General features: G+C 44.9%; 1 protein-coding gene across 14 annotated transcripts in view; it reads left to right on the top strand.

The window, feature by feature from the left end:
- CELF4 (CUGBP Elav-like family member 4) overlaps positions 1-21,402 on the top strand; it is an 889,490-nt gene that overhangs the window by 715,454 nt on the left and 152,634 nt on the right. For 10 of the 14 annotated variants that reach the window (XR_012158835.1, XR_012158834.1, XM_073343421.1 and 7 more), the window contains exons 4-5: positions 4,742-4,870; positions 14,897-14,976. Coding sequence is in view for 12 of the 14 variants with exons in the window: in XM_073343421.1 (XP_073199522.1) it covers positions 4,742-4,870; positions 14,897-14,976 (209 nt within the window). In the remaining 2 variants the exon portion in view is untranslated. The remainder of the gene's footprint in view (positions 1-4,741; positions 4,871-14,896; positions 14,977-21,402) is intronic. The other 4 variants (XM_073343424.1, XM_073343428.1, XM_073343425.1 and 1 more) reach the window with 1 other exon arrangement.

Raw genomic sequence — 21,402 nt, 5'->3', positions numbered from 1 at the left:
AGTCGCATGCAAATGAATCCAGGTGGACGTCGAGATCAGGAGCCCACTGAATGTTCCCAGCTGCTGCCGTGCTCCTCCGCTGTTCCCATTCAGTGCACGGGATATGTTATTATAACATCGCAATGAGCTTTCTTGCAGGGCTGGAATGCAAAGAGCAAACATAATGGTTGGTTAAAAGACTGCCTGGGAGCCGGTGGTTGTTCAAGCGACTCATTTCACCAGCCGGTTGTGTGAACATATAGGTGTCTGAGACAGCAGTTGCCATAAATCCCTGTTATAAAAAACACTAGGCAAATATTTTCAAAAGTGATTTGCAGTGCCCAAATTTGAGTCATCTTAAAGGGGCCTGATTTTCAGCAAGGCGGGTGCTCAGCCCTTTCTGAAAATCAGACCATTTTAAGGTGGGTCAACTTGGGTCCCAAAGTCACAAACCACTTTTGAAAATCTTGGCCCTAAAGCCATGGGTAAGTGAGTAGAGGGTCTCAGTCCAATAGCTGGTGGTCACGTGGCCACCTGGTGGACATGTCACAAAACTGGCGGTGATGGGCACCTTTTGCTCACAGTCTTCAGTGAGTTGCGGATGACTGAATTTCAGGGAAAAGGGAGTCAAACCAAATAATAAATTATTTGCATAACATACCTAGATTTATGCTTTGCATAAACTAAACTAGACAAGGCAGTCTCAGGCCAAGTCCACACTAGGAACTTTTGCTGAAATTATAACATTAGTTAGGAGTGTGAATTTTGTCTGCCACATCGATACCGGCAAAAACCCTAGAGCAGACACAGTTATACCGGCATAAAAGTGCTTTTCTTGGGAGCCAGTATAGGCTTTACTGGCAAAAGCACTTTTTTGCCAGTATTAGCTATGTCAACACTGGGAAGGTTTGCTTCCATACCCATACCAGTGTAGTTATACCGGCAAGCATTTTTCTAGTGGAGACTTGGCTTCAGTTGTGTTCAAAGATCTCTCTTTTCCCTGCATCTCACCTCCATCTGGGGCAGCCAACCCTCCTTATCATAGAATCATAGAATATCAGGGTTGGAAGGGACCTCAGGAGGTCATCTAGTCCAACCCTCTGCTCAAAGCAGGACCAATCCCCAACTAAATCCTCCCAGCCAGGGCTTTGTCAAGCCTGACCTTACAAACTTCTAAGGAAGGAGATTCCACCACCTCCCTAGGTAACGCATTCCAGTGTTTCACCACCCTCCTAGTGAAAAAGTTTTTCCTAATATCCAACCTAGACCTCCCCCACTGCAACTTGAGACCATTACTCCTTGTTCTGTCATCTGCTAACACTGAGAACAGTCGAGATCCATCCTCTTTGGAACCCCCTTTCAGGTAGTTGAAAGCAGCTATCAAATCCCCCCTCATTCTTCTCTTCCGCAGACTAAACCATCCCAGTTCCCTCAGCCTCTCCTCGTAAGTCATGTGTTCCAGCCCCCTAATCATTTTTGTTGCCCTCCGCTGGACGCTTTCCAATTTTTCCACATCCTTCTTGTAGTGTGGGGCCCAAAACTGGACACAGTACTCCAGATGAGGCCTCACCAATGTCAAACAGAAGGGAACGATCACGTCCCTCAATCTGCTGGCAATGCCCCTACTTATACATCCCAATATGCCATTGGTCTTCTTGGCAACAAGGGCACACTGTTGACTCATATCCAGCTTCTCGTCCACTGTAACCCCTGGGTCCTTTTCTGCAGAACTGCTGCCTAGCCATTCAGTCCCTAGTCTGCAGTGGTGCATGGGAGTCTTCTTCTGCACTTGTCCTTGTTGAACCTCATCAGATTTCTTTTGGCCCAATCCTCTAATTTGTCTGTGTCCTTCTGTATCCTATCCCTACCCTCCAGCGTATCTACCTCTCCTCCCAGTTTAGTGTCATCTGCAAACTTTCTGAGGGTGCAGTCCACACCATCCTCCAGATCATTTATGAAGATATTGAACAAAACCAGCCCCAGGACCAACCCCTGGGGCACTCCACTTGATACCGGCTGCCAACTAGACATGGAGCCATTGATCACTACCCGTTGAGCCTGATGATCTAGCCAGCTTTCTATCCACCTTATAGTCCATTCATCCCGCCCATACTTCTTTAACTTGCTCCTTCTCCAAACCAGTTTTCCCCAGACACCTAGACACACAGTAGGGTTTTTGACTTACTGCTTTCTCTCAGGCTTTGCCTAGCCAAGGCCTAAAAAGATGTTTCATTGAGGATATGACTAGCTTTAATAGCGACCTTTCAAAGGTGTAACACTCCATCTCAGAGATTCCATTGCACAGAGCAATTTGCCCAAGGAGTAAAGTGATTTCTGATGGGCCATACACATTGTATCTCGAAGAAGATGGTTTCATCTGGCTGTGGGGGAGACTTTTCTACAGTTGAAGCTTTCCCTTTCTCCCTGTGCCCACTCAATGGTTTGGAAATATTCCTTCATTGGCAGATACATGCAGCCCATCACAGAGATGTGACCAAGGGGGATGCTGGAAGCCCCTCAGACTCATAGAGCTATAGAGAACATTTATAATATTTAGTCCATTCCTTGCCATTGGAGGATTAAATGACTCGATTACTTGAAAAACAGTCTAGACAAAGCACTGAAAAATGTACAGTGTGGAAGTCTGAAACTGCACTATCCCATCTTCCTAGCTCCTATTTCCATGGTTCACAGTAGCTCCGGTTAAGACAGTCATCAAAGCTATCACTTTCCTTATGCATGCCTCTAGAAAACAAGCCTTTGAGCTGTCCATTACTTTAGCTGCTTCAGGTGAGACGGGAAAAAAAGAAGGCATGGGGATAACCCAGTGTGTTTTGTTCCTACTATTTCAGTTCTGCCTACTCAGATAAAGGCGATGTAAAGGCTGGTCATCTTCCTACTCTAGCCATCTGTGCATTTTCTATACGCTGAGTGCTCTTGGTTCATCAGGATCACCCTAATGGGGTAGGGTTCTAATCCACTGCATGAAAAATGACCTTTAGCTCAGTTTCTAAGGCAATTTGGTAATTTACAGATGACCCATTGGTATGTGAACATTGATCAAACCAGTTTAAGCAGAGCAGTTTGCCTAAATCACCACTTTCTCAATGAGTAAAGCTGGTGCAAATCACCCATGTTCTCAGCCAGGAAAGGAGTTTTGTAAATGGGCATTCTGGTCAGGTTCAGGTTATTAACATGCGTTTTAAAAAAAGTCAAAGTATTTATTTACTAACATGCATTTATTCAAATTGGTTGCATCTGTTCTGTAAACTGCTTCGAGAAAAAAAAAACATCTTGGTTCACACACATTTACATAGTATTTAATGAATGATGAGTCACACATTTATGAAGCATGTGTAAATTGCCTATTTACATACACACTGTAAACAATGTAAATTTCCTTTTTTCCCCTTCATGCAGTGATATTGTATAGTGCTGCCCGTAACAATGCAATGAACAGAAATCCATTCTAAGAGTGGATCCAGTGCCCACCGAAGTCTGTGAGAGTCTTTCTATTGACTTTGGTGGCCATTGGACTGGGCCCAGGATGGTTTGTCGAGGTTTGTTCCTTTTAACAGCCGGGTCTACATTAGGAGCTGTTGACCAATATAGGTAGAACGGTATAGAATAATGACAAAATGCTTCCAGTGGGGACACTGCTTATACTGGCAAAGCTTTGTTTTCACTGGTGTAGTTTATTCCACACATATACCACACCCAAGCTAAACAAGCTATACCAGTAAAAGTGCAGTTTTTCTGATAAAACTGCGTCTACATTAGCAGTTTATGCAGGCACAGCCGTGTTGATCAGGGATCATACCTTTTCACACCCGACTGACATGCCTGTACTGTAAACATAGCCTTACTATAAGCCCAAAGGTAAATACAATGCTTGCCATTAAAAAAACAACATCTACCAACAGAGCACAGTGGTCTAGCCCATTAGTTGAAATAGGAGCTATCTCAGATATCTCAGATATTTGTATTAGTACCTGTCCTATCTCAGATACTTGTATTAGTAAATTTTGGCTTTAAATGGTGACCACTGCAAGTTTGGGCAAGTTTGGGCAAAATCCATTCCATTGGCTTCAATCAGCTGACCTTCAAAAATAGTTTTCTCTGTGTAGAGATCTGTGTGTGTACATAAATGTGTTTATATGTATAACGTGTATGTCAACGTTTATATATATTTATATAAGACCAAAATCTTCATTTACAAGCTGGGGCTTCCATTCCATTTAATTACTTCCCTCGCTGCTTTAAATCAAAGACCAATTCAAAACAGAGCCGCTTCTGTTAAACTTAATTATTTTCTCCTGCAGCTTATAGGGTAAAGTGTGGCTACTAAAAAGGGCACTTCCTAATTGAAGGTTGGTTCTAAATGCCATCCTTGTATGCATTCCCTTTGAATGGCAGTCTGGAAAATCCCAGTGTTTTATTTCTGGGGACTCGGCTGGAAAGACTGAGTAGAGAGAACTGACTCACGAGGCTTGGGGCATCAATTTTCAGAGGTGACTAACTGGTTTTAGGTGCCTCGGTTTTCTAGTGCTCAACATGACGCTCGGCACTTTCTAAAAACCAGGCCCCTTTAAGGCGTTTCCAGCTTGGCATCCAAAATCCATAGCCACTTCTGAAACTGTTTGCCTTGGATGGGGGAGGGCCACGTCTCCCTCCCACCTCTTTCTTTTGCATGTTGTGTGGAGTCACATTGGCTTTCGCACTCCTCCTGAAATATGGTAAGCATCTCTTTATTTTGTTCCAGAAGACAGAAAACTCTTTGTGGGCATGCTCAACAAGCAGCAGTCAGAAGACGATGTGCGCAGGCTATTCGAGGCGTTCGGGAACATTGAGGAGTGCACAATCCTCCGGGGACCCGATGGCAACAGCAAAGGTAAGACGGCTCATGCTACACGGTGCATGGCCCCTGCAGCCAGCACCAACCTCTGAACAACAGCATCCAGTAGACGAGGGTGACTCAGTGGCTAGATGAATCTCGCCTCTTGGATTGATTAGGGCCAAACTTTCAAATTAAGGTCCCCAAGGAGTGGGCCAAACTCTTTGCTGCTGTAAATGGGCCAAGGCCCATTGAAGTCCACGTACACCAGCTGAGTTTGGCCCGGTCTCTGCAGGATATGTGTGCCTGAGCACAAAGAACCAGTTGCATGCACAAAGTACATGCCCACAAATGATTATGTGCGTACACTTCTTTGCATGCATACCAGCTTGCATGCATCACTGCCCACCTTGTAAGTGCGTGTTTTGTGAGCACCACCTAAGTACAGTACTTACTTCTGAAAATGTGCCCACCCATGTCCTGTAAAATTTGCTTTCATAATCTGCCCTGAAGCAATCCAGAGCCACGTTTTCCTTTGTCTGCGTTTGTGTGCCTTCAGGTGAAACGTGCTCATTCGTTCTCTTAACACAACCAAGTGTTCCACTTGCCATCTTCAACCACTAGCTCTTCCCAAGTCCCAGATGATTTTATTATGTGTATTACAGGCCCCAATCCATATTGGGCCCCATTATTCTGGGTGATGTACGAACCATAAGAGACAGTCTCTGTCCCGTAGAGCTAATAGTCAAATAGACAAGACAAAGAGTGGGAGGGGAAAAAAAGAGGCCCGTAGAGAGAAAAGGCCTCTCTAAGCTCACACAGCTGCCTAGCGGCAGAGCCAAGAATGGAACCCAGGGCCCCTTTCTCTTCTCTCTCACCTCCAACACAAAAGTTCCTCTTCGTTATCATGTTAATTCTCACTGTAGCCACTCCAGGCTATCAATATTCATGCCAATACTACAGAAATAGTGTTTTAGGGTTTGCTGCAGCACCCAATGAAGTCAATGGGAGTTTGACCATTTCCATTGGGAGCATAAGCAAAAGTAATGAAATATCAGAAGGAAGGCAGTTCTTGTAGTATGTTCAGTAGAGCTGGTCAAAAGATCCCCATTATTTTTCATGAAAAACATGGTTTTAAAATGGTTCTTTTCCCCTAAATTTCCAAAGAAAACAAAAATTGAAAAGACGTCAATTTTCACAAAAGAGGTTTGATTAAAATGTTAAATTTGGGGGTGTCGCTGGGTGGCTGGACCTTTAATGGGAAATGGGTCTCAGCCTCACCTGTGAGACGATTAAAACTCCTCTCCGCGGGTGGGGAATAGAAAGATGGGCCATGTGATTCCATCAGGCTTCCTGGATAAATAAAGCAAAGGCCTGGGAGAGGGAGAGAGAAAGGTCAGCAAAGGTCTGGAGAAGGTTGCTGAGGGTTGCAGAGAGCAGCAAGTCTCCTGCAGGAGACCCTGAGATCGCCAGGACCAGGCATGCAGCAGAAGGTGTGCACCTGCTGGTCTCTGAGCCAGAGAGAGTTGGGGAAGGCTAAGAGTCAAAAGAGCAGACCAGCCAAAGGGGTTTATCTGCTGGTCTCTCTGAATGATAGAGAAGACAATTCAAGGGAAAGGAAGGACTCCAGGTAGGAAAGCCTGTGAGTGGCTGCTTGGAGAGCAGGGAAGGACTCCAGCTAGAAACGTCTGGGATTGGCAGCTTGATGAAGGGTAGACTGGGCCTGAAGAAGAGCAAGAGCTGTGAATGAATTGTTGTGTTGTGGGTTCATGGACTTTACTGTGGGATTTTGAGGCTTGTTTCAACTTGTTTGTTATTAGACCAGCCCCAAGCAGGGGTGTCATTAGCTAGGGGAAAGCCTTTGTGGATTAGTTCCAGGAACCTCGGAGGGAAACTGAGGCAAAGCCACCCTTGGCCACAAAGAGGCAATCTGGAGACAGTGACTCAGTTTCAAAACCCAAAATCTTTTACCCAAAAAATTGCGGGAAGGGTGCTTTTTGTGCCCCTCGCCCCCTGAGAAAAGCCAGGTAACTTTGACCAAAATAAAAATTTTCTATGATCAAAAAGCCAAATGTTTCAACTAGCTGTAATATGCAGACCAGTATTGCAGATTCCAATAAGCATTCTGACTTCTGAGTATGGAGATCAACTTCTGAACTTATTTTCTTATTTGATTTTTGGACATTTAAAAATAGAATTTACTCCACCATTAGCAGAGTCTAAAATCAGGGAAGCCAGCAGTGTCCAAGGAGGCAGAATGATGCAGCTGAACTGAGAACCCAGATTTCTCAACTCCCCGTACTGTGCTTTTCCTAACTGGAAATGGTAGAAGCCCCATCACTTAAAGCTGGCGTTAGCAAAGTGGTGAAGAATGTATAGAACAAAGGAAATGATCTTGCATTTTTCCCCAGAAGAATGGAGTGGATAATCACATGGACCTAACTTTCGCAGCAAGGCATAATGTGTGTGTACAACGCAAAGACCCCCAATTGCATACAAATAGGAATCTGCACTTGTAAGAGAGGTAAATACACACAAAAGGGCCATTTTGCATGTGCATATACCCACTAGCTTGCACAAACTGCAGGGTAACAAATGCACATACATTTTTGAGTGTGCGCCCATTGCACTCGTCGGTATTTGCCATCCCCAATTTAAAAGCTCTTCTATCAGGTTTCAAAGGCAAATACTTAAAATGCAAAAATTGGTCTCATTGGATTGACTAGCCAGTTGTTGGCCCTTTTGAGACAGTACTTACCACCTGGCCGCATGCAGCTGCGGGTGTTCTGTCCTTGAAGCCTTTTCTCCAGCATCAGCATTTGAACAAGAATTTTCCATCTAATATCAGGGTCATTCTTCCAGCCATTTCCTAGAAAAGTATCTTCAATTTAAAGAGGAAGCCCTCCTCTCTTGACAACGAAATGCATCCATTAAATATTGATCGGCATGTAATAAATAGTTCATCAAATGTGCTGGCGTGGGTGAAGAAGACACCAGCCCTGCTGTTGCAGTTCATATGTCACCAGCTATTTTGACATGTGACAACATCGACGGGCATATTTCTGCAACACGAAGACGGAGGATCCTAACCACAGTGACATATTTGAGAAAGACCCTGATATGCCTGGAAAGTCACTCTCAGCCAGCAAAGATTCTTCATCTTCAGACAGGCCACAGCTTGTCACTGTGGTAGGAAACAGACGGGGGAAAGGGAGGGTGCCATCCGATATACTCTCTGCTCTGAGAGTGAATGTCTGGGAAAGTCGAACACCAAGAGCAGAAATTGGATGCTAACACTGTGCAGGGAGGTAGCAATCATGGCAGAATGGGAGTGTTGTTCCACACCAGAGGATCTCAGCTTTCTCCCAGCCACGATTCCCTCCAAGCCACTTACTTCATCACATCTGATGAAGTGAGCTGTAGCTCATGAAAGCTTATGCTCAAATAAATTGGTTCGTCTCTAAGGTGCCACAAGTACTCCTTTTCTTTTTGCGAATACAGACTAACACGGCTGTTACTCTGAAACCTTACTTTTTGAGGGTCTGATCCAATTCACGTTGAAATTAATGGGATTCTATCCACTGATCTGAATGGCTATTGAATCTGGCTCTGATTCCATAGGGCTCACTTTTCTGCTTTTTCACAGTCCCATGTGATGCATCACTGCTCCCCCGACCCCGTTACTCATTATGGAAGTATTAGCCTGATGGTGGCTAGAGAAGAAGACACACACAAATGCCAGCCTGTGTCTTGATGTATTTTTTCCAGCCCTTTTGCAGACCCATTGTGAGCTGGACAGGTTTGCCTGTAAATTACAGCTTCATCTCCTGAACGACTGGGACTTAAGAACATAACAGCTGCCATGAGTCAGATTAATGGTCCATCTAGCCCAGTGTCCTGTCTCCCAGAGCTTCCAGGGGAATGTACAGAACAGGGCAATAGCGGAGAGATCCACCCCATCTTCCCCTCCTGGCTTCTGGCAGATTGAGGTTTGAGGTCACCCCAAGCATGGTTTTGCATCCCTTCCCAGCTTGGCTAATAGACATTGATGGATCTATCCTCCATGGATTTACCTAGTTCTTTTTTGGAACTCAGTTATACTTTCTGCCATCACAGCATGCTATGGCAGTGAGTTCCATGGATTAATTTTGTGTTGTTGTTCAATAAAGTATTTCCTTGGTCTCCCTCTGTCCTTGTAGCTCCTCCTACTGTTCTGTCTGATCCTGCTGTTGCACCAGCGCTGTAAAGCAAATTAAATGAGTGTAGTGCTGTGAATGGGGCTGGATTGACAGAACACTAATCTCCCCCACTACATACCCACCTCCCTGCCATTCTGCCAATATCTTCCCAGAGAAGGCCAGTCTCTAGGGGTTAGAGATTGTTCAGTCCAGCCATGTTTGTCCATTAGAATTAACCTGAGACCCACTAATTTACTTCTCAGAGTTTGCCAAACACCAGTCAGATGGCCAAGAGCCCCCAGCATTTTCAGCTCCTGTTTAGAAAGCCATCCCGAACCAGGAATGCACTTAAATGTATGAGGCCAGATTTCTAAAGGTGTTTAGGGGCCTAACTCCTATTGAAATCAATGAGAGTTGGGCACCTAAATACCTTTAAAAAATCTGGCCCACGGATAACTTTAAGCACTTGCTTAAGCACATTGGCAAGAACAAGAACAAGAGGCACCAGACTCCCCAAGGTCCTAATGAAAAAAGAAGCCAAGAACCCTTTTCTTCTAGCCTTTTTCTGTGTGTATGAAGTGAATCACTTCATTTGAGGAAGAAACAAGAACGTTCTCACCCTTTCTCTCAGTTGCTCCCAATTCCTAGTTCTGAAAACTCACTTGGGATAATAAGAACAGCAGGAAGACAGGCTGATTCTCTCATACATAGCTTTTCTGCCCTTAACCACAGTGGCATTCCAATATTTTAATCGTATAAGGTCATAGAATTGGAGTAGGGGGTTGTGAGGGGGAAGACAGAGTAAATATATATCTGATATATCTGAGAGTGTTGCCAGCTCTCATAACTTGAGTCTTGGAAAGTTGGGTGCTTCCCATAAAGTCCTGGCTCCTGGAGTCGTCAGGATCTCAGCTTTCACTTTCTAAAAAACAAGTAGGTTTCTGGTTCTCACAGTTGCGGGGAAAGGCTGGAAACAAGACCCAGCTGTAATCTAGATGGTCAAAACCCAGAAAGCAAAAAGAACCGCACATTTATTATTTTTAAATACTATGATTTAAGCAAGTCTTCAGAATTTTTAGGGCCGATTCATGAGTTTTTTGAACATGTTGGGTTGGCAGCACTGCACTGTCTTCTGATAGATGGCCCCTTCATGAGAAAGTTCCACAGGGTTTTAATGTCTCATGAAATGTCAGAACTAATCATTAATATGTGATTATGTCATTCTCTTGTGGCTGGATGCCCACAAAGCACAGATCACCAATACAGCTGAAATAATTTCCCATTAGCTCAGACATTGGGAACCTGTGGTTGCGGAGTGGAAGGTTCCTTCTAAGTTCTTTCCCTCCTGATGATGTCCAAGTAGCCATGCGACGCGGTATGGCTGGTGTCTGCAAAGTTAATTGCACACGGTGATCGCTGGTGACAAATATCCAAAGAATGCCAAACAGCAGAACTGGTTGGAAATTTTCACAAGTTTGAAATACATTGGCTTAAAATTCTGTGAAATTCTCCATGTTGAAATTTTTGTTTCCATTTTTTGACCCGCTGTAGTTGACAGTCTGTATGCAGGGAGAACTTTTTAGGGTGAGTTAGTTGAAGAACTTGGGGATGAAATAAAAAAAACCAGGACATTTCTTTTGGAATTCAGGAAAACACTTCCTGGCAATAAGGTCAATGAGGAAAGACCTCTGAAGAAAGTACTAGAAGCCCCACTGGTGGAGCTATTGAAATCTGGGACAGATGCAGCCTACGAGAATATACAGTAGGGCATGTAGTAGTTTCCTGTGATAACAGGGGACTGGACTCAGCCCAATGTCTCTGCATCATAACACCCTTGTGAGGCAGGGTAGTGCTGTCACCCGCATTTTACAGATGAGGAACTGAAGCAGAAAGGAGCTAAGTGATATGCCCAAGGTCACACAGGGAGTCTGGGCAGAGCAGGGGATTGAACCCTGGTCTCCCAAGAATGACAGTACTTTTCTTCAGTGCATGGTTTGTTTTGCTGATGGAAAGGAAATGAATGCTTTCTTGTCTATTGCTTTAGTGAATAGAGTTGGTTAGTTTAGGTGGAGAAAGCTGAAAAATCACCTCAGCCACTGCATGCTTGGAGACGCCGAAGGAAAAGGCAGTGACGTGCTGACAATCCCATTTATCCGTTCTGACGGGTGGCTGACGAATACAGCTGGTCAACATTTTCTGAATTTCAGTTTTTCATCAAAGTTTTGACCAAAACAGAAAGTTTGGGTGTCCTTTTTCACATAAATATTTGTGGACAAATTCAGCCCTGGTATATGACCTGTTCTCATGCCAGCTGAAAAATTTCAAATCTCAATGAAAAAGGTCATCACAGTTTTGAATTTCAATAGGGGAAAAATGGGACCAATTTTCCCCATTTTTCTTTAAATATATTTTTCAACTAACTGTATTATATAAACTGGGGAGGAAAAGCCAGCCAGACTGGAAGGGGATAGACTGAGCTAACTTGGAGGGGCTCCACCCCACTGATCTTATGAGGTTAGACACTCCATTAATTGGAAAAACCAGTTGGGATAAGGGAAAGCAGGAAATTCAAGTGCCCCTCTGCACTCACCCAAAGCTGTCAGGCATAAAAGATAACCACAAAGGAATCAAACCTCGGTAATAATAAAGGCAATAATCACTGAGATCTGTCAGCAGCTGGTTCCAAGGAGGACACAGCCCTAGAGACTTATTCTCTCCTGCTCTTTCTCTCTTTTTTTTACAACTTGAACTTGAGTGGCAGCTCCATATTGCTAACCAGTTTAATTATTAGCGCGAGTGAGCAGAAGTCTCAGCCTTTGCTTTTCAGAAGCTATTTGGGATCAATACTGAGCCTTGACAGAGTTAATATTACCAGTTTCCATTTGCTGGTGCTATTTACGGAAGCTGTGAGGCCCCTGATTTACACACACAGAACAGCCAGCCAACAGGGAAGCACAGGGTAGCTATCTTATCTCATGAGACAGTTAGATGTGGGGAAGAGCTAGCAGGAACTCCAGGTAAGCTGCTACTCCACCTGCCAGAGGCCAGTGTGATACATCTCCCTGGAAGAACTAGTTATTTCAGGACACAGTCATTCTCATGGTGTTTTCTTCTTCTAAGACCTTGTCTAGAGTAGGATTTCGGCCATGTCTATCCTAGGGAAAAAGGTTAGACAAGGCAGCTGTAGTTTTAACACGTGTTAGCAGATCAAGGACATCAAGGGAGCCAGGGCTTCATTTCAACCCGCTCAGCACATGTCAAAGAATACGCTGCCCTGATCACACTAGACTTTTCGTTAGCACAGGTGAGCTAAAATACGCCAACTTGCCTTCTAGCCTCGCCCAGACAAGGCCTCACAACAGACCGTCAAACTGCACGGTGAACTCTTAATGTGCAATAGCAGGATCCACATGGACAGTTCTCTGCAGTGAGCTAGTGTGCTAGAGATTTACACCCCCGCTTGCTGCATACTGTGCTTTGTGGGCAACAGACAAGACCTAAGAGTGGAAGGATGAGTTTGGAATTAAGGCATTTGGCTCAGACTCAGGAGATCTGGCTTCAGTTTATCATTGTTTTTTTGTGTGACCTTGAGCGTGACCCTTAATTTCTCTGGGCCTCAGGGTCCCATCTGTAAACGATATTTATAAATGCAGTTGATGATATTTCCTTTCTCCCACCTTTTTCTTGTCTTCTCTGTTTAGAGTGCACCCCTTCAGGGGAGGGAGTGAGTCTTCCTAGGTGTTAGTATGGTGTCTAGCAATCATCTCATTGGTCCTGATCTTTGGACTCTCTAGGTGCTACAGGAAGACAAATAATCAATATGTTGGGCCTTTTTCTCCTTTCCATTTTTCTGCATTTAATCAGCTTATTTATTTTGATGTTATGTTTTTAAACACCACCACATATAATGTCTATTGCGATGTTGCAGGTTTTGCACACGGCATATTTCACCCCATTTGGCAAAGAGCACACAATATTCCCCCCAAAAAACTCCTGTTCGTTGTTCCATTTCTTCCCCACTAGCATATCAGGGTGAGCTGTCCCAGCAGAGATCTCCAGTGATGATGCCCGTGGGCAAGCTGCTGCGGCTGTCACCCATATGATGATGCCTATAGTGTACTTTGGGCTGTTTTTCTATTCTATTCTATGTGGTTTCTTATAGTGCTTAGACACGAGGAACCAGATCCTCAGCTGGATTAAATCAGTGTAGCCCCTGCTGAGTAGATGGCCCGACATTTTCCCGTGTTGAAGGGTATTGGGGGCCACGGTTTGAGGGACTTGCAGAGGATCTCAACACCTTTGAGGGGGACCTTGATTTTTCAGGAAGCAATCAGCTAAAAATCAGGTACCTTTTTAGACATTTGGGCACCTGAGTTTGCCGGCAGCAAACTTCAAAAGCGCCTTCAGTGCCTAATCCTTATTTATTTCAGTGGGAGGTAGGTGCATAGGTGTCTTTTGAAAATCCCACTAGGTATCTAGCTGCATTTTAGGTGTCTAAATACCATTGGTCCTTTGTCCAGAGCAAGAATTTCAGTTAATCTCAAAACCCAACAGGGAATGACAGCGGCAGAGGGGTTGTGTTGACACCCTGTGGGTTGAACAGAGTAAATTCCAACTCTTGCATAGCTCCCACTAATTGAGGCTTTGTGCAGAGAGGGTGGATTTCACTCCAAGAAACAAAGGAACACAGTTTGATAGCTGCAGCCAAAATTCTGGGCTACTGGACCCGGAAAGCTTTTGTATACTTGCTAATCATCCTCCTTTTAGAAGCAGAAAGTGTAAAAGAATCTCTGCAAATACTTAAACACCCTGATTTTGGATTATCTCTGATTAGTGAAAAGGAAGGTGAAGTATCTCAGGCATCCGGGAATGCAGGTCTGCGATTATGTGATAATCGATCCTTATTGTTTCCAGCTGAAGTTTATCTATCTCACTTTCTCATGATGGTCTTCTCTTAGCCCCTTATAGATTCGATCCGTCTACAACTGCAATTGCTACACTTCCCCCGAGAGGCAGTCTGAGTGTTGTGGGGGGGGGAAATTTACAGGTTCCCAATTACATTTTAGGGTTGGGCTTGTTTTCCCAAAAAAACCCAATGTTTTTAACTCCCATGCTTTCAATAGCCTCTTTTGTAATCCTCAGGGGTACGCGTGGGAGGATAGCCAGATAGTATGAGAAAGGGCTGAAAGCCGGGACTTCTGGGGGTTTTCTCACCTTGGCCACTGCTTATGTGAAAGTCTCTTATCTTCTTCTGTGTCAATTAAAATAGTTATAGTAATACCTTCTCCATACTGATGATGTGAGACTCCCTGCCCCTGACACAGGGCTTACTCCTGGGTAAAGTTACGATATGGTGCTCTTCACGCTAATACCTGAAGTGCCTACATACAACTTCACCACTCAGCCCCCAAACCTGGCTAGAAGAGGCTAAGAGAAATCACCTCTGAACACCTAAATGTAATCCCCAGATCTGTGTGCATTGTGTGTCCTCGCCGTGGCTGACGCACAGAGGATGTGACTCTGTTGATGCCCACAGCTCCAAGGCATGGCGCTCCAGCTCAAGTTGTCGTGACATTTGCTATTTAGCGCTGGAAGTCCAAGGTTCTATAGATGGCCTTGGCCAAGGTGGTGCCCATCCCATAAATGCAATTTCCTGTTCTCACCTCTTGTGTCATCACAGCAAGCTCTTTGGGGCAGAGATGAGCACTTGTGGACTGTAATGGGTGATGCCCATCTGTGGCACTCTGCAAATAGCAAATAATTTATGTAGATAGGAGAGACACGTGGGTTTTCAATAGAGTAAATCCCTTTCATGTGGCTGGTTGCAGTTGCCCATGTTAGACGCCTGCTGCCTTCGGATCTCTGGTTTTAAAACCCCTTCTCTTTCCTCTCCCTCCTCTTGCAGGGTGTGCATTTGTGAAATACTCCTCGCATGCAGAGGCCCAAGCAGCCATCAACGCCTTGCATGGCAGCCAGACAATGCCGGTGAGTAGCAGGCTAATGGAGGAGAACGCCTCGGGGATCTGTTCTGCCCATGCGGCCCAGAGGCCTGATGAAGGGGTGAGGGGAGGAAGGGCTGATGATTTATTGGTGCTTTCTGAATCTTCTTCAGGGGGGCCTCGGGTTTGTTTAGCTACTCCATTAAAAGGCCAGGGTGGCACTGATATCATTTCACATACATGTGAGCTCAAGAGGCGCAGTGTCCCGTGACTGATAATGATAGAGTTTTGATTGTCTGCAAAGACACACGATCACACATGTTGTACCAGCTGGGCCAGATTTATCCCTGGGGTAACCCCACTGGTTGCACAGGGATGATTCAGGCTTGTTGCCAGTGTCTAAATGCTTTTTCTTTGCCAAGGAATAACGGTCTATATGGGAACAATGAGGAACCTTTTTGGTGTTCAGCAGAGAAAAGCACACAAATATGACGGAAGCAGAATTTAGAGCCAAGCTGAACTCTGATTTGCACCTGTGTGCAACCACAAAAAAGTGCAAAATTCGGTTCTTATCCTCATCTCTACAACTTAGAATTAAGAGTTGTGAAGATATTTAAAGAGTCTTCCTGGCCATCAACCTCAGATCACTCCATTTGGACAAACGCCCAACAGGGTTGAGGTTCCAGCCTGATATTTGGGGAAAACATGGTAGGCTTATTTTGCTCTCTCTCTCTCTCTCACACACTCACACACACACACACACACACTCATCTGCCTTACACAGAGGAGAAAGCACAATTTAGAAACCTTAGGGAGAGACAATCTGTCCTAACATTTTTTGCTTTATGATTATTGGTTTGTGACTTTTATTACTAATTACCAGTAGGATAAATACTGCAAGGATAAAAAATATATATTGACAAATTGGAAAGGGTTCAGGAAAGAGTGACAAGAATGATTTGAGGTCTAGAAAACCTGCCTTAGAATGAGAGTCTTAAAAAGCTCAGTCTCTTTTGTTTATCCAAGAGAATGTTACGAAGTTGCTGGATCATGGTCTACAAGTATCTATGAGGAGAGAAGATTTTAGATAGTAGAGAGCTCTTTCGTGTAGTAGACAAAGGCAGAACAAGATCTGATAGCTGGAGGCTGAAGCTCAACAACTTCAGAAAAGAAATTAAGTGCACATTTTTAACAATGAGGGTAATTAATCATTGGAACAACTTGCCCAGGGACATGGTGGATTCTCCATCATTTGAAGTCTTTAAGTCAAGATTGGCCGTCTTTTCTAAAAGACCAGCTGTAGCTCAACCAGAAGTTATGGGCTTGATGAAAGAACCACTGGATGAAATTCTCTGACCTGTGTTCTGCAGAAGGCTCAGACTAGTTGATCATAATGGCCCCTTCTGGCCTTAAAATCTATGAATCTCTCAAGGTAGCGCTCCCAGACTGCAGTCAGGGATCAGGGCCTCACTGGGCTCGGAATTGTACAGACATGTAGCAAAGAGGCAGCCCCCAAGGGACTTACAATCTTTGTTAAAGACAAGATGCAAGAAGTAGGCGGGGGGAACCACAGGTGGGGGTTGGAGGAGAGGAGGAGGGTGAAGTAAGGGTAATATGAGCATGTTGTCTTGTAGCTGAGCTGTGCACAAAATATAGCTCACCACCAATCCAGCTGTTATCCTGCCATCTTCCTTTTTCCTCACCATCCCTCATCACTCAAATCTATCTCTTGTGCATTAGGGTCAGAATTTGCACTGAATTTCTCCTCTGCCACCCCAGTGAAATCAGCTGAGTTTCTCAGGTTGAAGGTCAGTGCAGAATTTGGACCATTGCCTCAGTCGTTTTTCCTGCTCACTTAGACCAAATGGTTATTGCTGTTTCTGTTAACTACTTGTGCCTGAAATATCCTTCAATAACCAAACCTGTGGCTTCTTAGAAGGCATCATACCATTAGCTTTACTCTGTATAGTGCCTTGCATCCACAAGGACTCCAGAGTGCTTTATAAATCCCACAAGTAGCCTCAGCACCCATCCATTTCAATGGAGCTGAAGGACACTCGGCATCTTTCAGGATTGGGCCATAGGGAGACTGATAATACAGCCATCTCAGGGGTAGAACGTGGCAGCTGTTTAACAGCACACAGCAACACTACACTGAAAAAATTGGACAGGAAGTGGAGAAGTATACTGCAACCTCTTGAAAGTGGAGGAAAAATTAGCATTTATTATTTGTGTGGCATCTTGGGGGGGGGGCGAGGATAAGGTGTTTTTTCAAGCAAATAAGAATATCAGGGGTTCAATCCTGGCCCCCTTGAAATCCATGGGAGTTTTGCCATTGATTTCAGTGGAAGCAGGATTTCACCCCACTAAGCTTAGTCGGAATGAGACGGGTAACACAATGAGAAAGGAAAGCGGACCATGGGGGAAGGTGAACAGAGAGCAAAGGTTCAGCAGAAAGCACTCCTGGGAGAACGTTATGGATCAAAGACCAGATCCCCAGCTGGTGTTAGTGAGCATAGATTCCATGGAGACAGCTCATCTGAGTTTTCTTGTTGTGTCCTGTGTTTTTCTCGGAATCTTTCTTTTGAGGTAGGAAGCAAGGAACTATACATTTCCAAATGACCAGACTGCAATTTGACCAGCGCCACAGAATTATCGCCCCTGCTCTTACCAAAGGTGCAAAATAGTCATTAATGACCCAAACGGCTAGGGCCTTGGGCCTGGTTTTTTGTGAGAGCAGTGCCAGTAAAACTAATCAGCTGCGTAATGGCTGCAGGTGTGGTTGTGACTTTCTGTTCAGGATACCCAGAACCATAAGCCCCTGTGTTACCCCTCTGCCTCAGCAAGGGAGAGCTTTGCTGGGGTTTAGACAGTGCATCAGCTCCTTGCCACACCAGTCTATCTGCCTCACCAGCAAACTCCTCGAGACTCTGCCCATCTTAACCTTGCTGGGCAGGTAACCAACAGTGAATCCCAGTTCCTGAGTTCCCCAGAGATGTCTCTCCACTGTGTTCAGTTCCTCACTGGACACTCACAGAAATTACTGAGTTCACTGGCTCCACAGAGAAAGTACACACCCCAGCCTGCTTGGTTAGCTAAGGACTCCCTCTTTGTTTCACTGTAACGGCACTGAGATGGTTTATAGTCAAACTAAGAATAGGTTATTCATAAGAATAGAGATTTAAGTGATATCAAGCAAGATCACAGAAAAGAAAATAGTTACCAACAAAACAGAGCACACTTTCTAGTGCCTAAAACTTAATTCTAGCAAGGTATGTCTTTGCCTAAACAGCTTTCTCATTTACTGCATCTCCAGCCCTTCCTGGCAGGAAGATCCAACATTCACAGAATCAGAGGGTGCTGTCCCCTTTGTTTCCTAAGTGGATATCTAAGGGGTTTCTAGGGGGTTCTCTCTCCTTCTTTTTATAGTCCAATGAACCTTTGAAGTGTACCTCCAGAAAAGGCTTTTTCTTCCCTGCTGCTTGTGCAGGTGCAATGCTGTCTCCCTCCTCCTCTGATCAATTTAACTTCTCTGGTTGGCTTAATCACTTTGTTTACCTTAGATATAAATGTACTCTGGCCTCACCTTGCTAAGTTTGCTGTGAGACCAGGCAAAGAGGAAAAACAACACTCCTTTTTCTAAGGAGTGGAACTCCGTGCCTGAGGAGGTTGTGAAGGCTGGGACTATAACAGGGTTTAAAAGAGAACTGGATAAATTCATGGAGGTTAAGTCCATTAATGGCTATTAGCCAGGATGGGTAAGGAATGGTGTCCCTAGCCTCTGTTTGTCAGAGGGTGGAGATGGATGGCAGGAGAGAGATCACTGGATCATTACCTGTCAGGTTCACTCCCTCTGGGGCACCTGGTACTGACCACTGTCGGTAGACAGGATACTGGGCTGAATGGACCTTTGGTCTGACCCAGTATGGCCATTCTTATGTTCTTAAGGCAGACTTGTGTGCCCACTGCCTCCAAAACTTATTTTAGGAACATATTCCCACACATATACATAACTCTTTACATACACCATGTGATGAGATTCATGACCATTGTGTTGCCAGTTTTTATATGATACTTTACAGGACACTATATGGCTAGATACTCTGACAACAGTGTATTGAGTATGTCCTTTGCCAGTTGGCATAAAGGGATGCTTAGGGTCACACCCGTCCCTTTGTCTTTTAGAACCAGTTCAGGAAGGTACTTAAGTGTATGTTTAAATCAAAGTCAATGGGCCTGTTCACTGGCTGGGAGTTGATGATGTACCTTGGTGAATCAGGTCCAGGATCTAGGGCCCCATACTTTGGAAGGAGAGGAACAGCACTTCTCTCTTTCCTCGCACTTCCTCCCATTCCCGTTGCCGTTAGAGCTAGGCCAGCTTGTCTGGCTGCAATGCCAACTCAAAGTTGTCCCTGTGGTTCAGTCAGTTTAAATGGCTCTTGCCTCGTCCTCGCGTACGACCAACGGGGCATCCATCATCATTCTTGTCAGGTCTCGAATTGTTCATTCTTGCAGCAGGCTCCTGTTTCTCCACAGCTGCCAGGATTATTGCTCCGCTGTGACTTCCTGTTCACACAACATATGCTGCCTAATAGTTTCAAAAGGCAACTTTCTTTTGTGGAAGTTTTTTTTTTTAACCCTTTCCTTGGATAGAAGCCTAGCTGCCATTCATCACACGCTCTGTACCTCTGCAAGAATTTTTTTCTCCCTTAGAGAGACCAGTAACAGTGCAGGCAATGGTGGTACAAAAGGGCCATTCTTTGTTCCAAAGCAGCTGATTCAGGGAATTACTGCCCGTAAGTCCTTTGCCTCTGTATGGGGTCAACAGTTTCATCCACAGCTGTTGACTGATGGTGCTTTTACAGCCTCTTTTACTATAGTATCTAAGCACCTCACAATCTTTTGCTGAGTTTATTTTACTGACTCTAAATCCTTTCATTCTATATGAGTCCAACAGTTTCATCCACATTTCTCTGTCTGTGATACTTATATGGCCCCATTTAGCCTGGGTTCCCTGGCTTCTGTCACTCTGTCCTTTCCTGGTTCTCCTCCTACCTCTCTGCTTGCTCCCTCAGCATACCTTCAGAGGAGGCTCCTCATCCCCCTCCCTCCAGCTTTCTGTGGGGGTTCCACAGGACTCGATCCTTGGCCCCCTTCTCTTCTCCCTCTATACCTTCTCTCTCCACATACACACATTCAGCTGCCAGCTCCAGGCTGACTACTCATTGATCCACCTCTCTACACCAGACCTGTCTCCTTTTGTCTGAACTCAAACGTCAGCCTGACTCTCTCACGTGTCTTTGTAGATGTCTAGTGTCAGCTGAAGCTGAACATGGTTAAAACAGAGCTTTTGAATTTCCCCCCATTCCTGTCCCACTACTTCCTTTCTCAGACAACACCAGCATCCTGCCTGTCATTCAGGCCCATTACCTGCCCAGCATCTTCCACTTGGGCCTCTCTAGTTCCTCTCCTCCGGACTGTGTCTAAATCTTGAAGATTCTTTCTCCACAACATCTCTAAGATACGGACTTCCTTATCCATCCTCTTCACAGCTAAAACGCTCATCCAGGCCCTCATAATCTCGTCTCGATGACAGCAAGATCCTTTTCTCTGACAAATGCCATCTTGCCCTGCTCACATCCATTCAGAATGCTGCTACAAAGATCACTGTCCTACCCTGTCATTTTGACCATGTTCCCTCTCTCACCGAATAACTCCACTCGCACCCCCTTCTCTATTGCATCAAGAATAAGATACTTGTCTTCACTTTCAAGGCGTGTTGTGAACTATCCCCACCCTATTGATCATCTCTCACTATCAAAATGTCAATTCCCACCTCAGATCACCCAATGATGCCCGCCTCCATCACCCACTTGTTACATTGTCAAACAAGCATCTTTGTGCTTTCTCCCCTGCTTCCCCATACACTTAGGAGGAGCTCCCCATCAACAGGCACAGAATGATCTCATTATCCTCCTCCATATGCCTCATCAGAATGCTCCTTTGAATCATAGAATATCAGGATTGGAAGGGACCTCAGGAGGTCATCTAGTCCAACCCCCTGCTCAAAGCAGGACCAAGCCCCAATTTTTCCCCCAGATCCCTAAATGGCCCCCCTCAAGGATTGAACTCACAACCCTGGGATTAGCAGGCCAATGCTCAAACCACTGAGCTAACCCCCACTTTGCCAGGATACCTACAAAAATCTTGAGAATGGTTAGGCTATTGGTGCGCAGAGACCACTGTCTCTCATGCTGACCAATGTGGTCGCATTGTTTCCATGTACTCCCCCATCAGTCTGTCTGTATCCATCTGTTTTCTCTTGTCTTATAGTTAGATTGTGAGCCCTTTGGGACAGAGTCTGTCTTTTTGTTCTATGTCTGAACAGCACCTAGCGCAATGGGGCGCTGGTCCTGAACTGGGGCTCCTACGTCCTATGGTAATAACAAATCATCATTATTCAGAATTAAGT

Source organism: Lepidochelys kempii, chromosome 5 (assembly GCF_965140265.1).
Source record: "Lepidochelys kempii isolate rLepKem1 chromosome 5, rLepKem1.hap2, whole genome shotgun sequence".
Lineage (NCBI taxonomy): Eukaryota > Metazoa > Chordata > Testudines > Cheloniidae > Lepidochelys > Lepidochelys kempii.
This window is presented reverse-complemented; position numbering and strand designations above follow the sequence as displayed.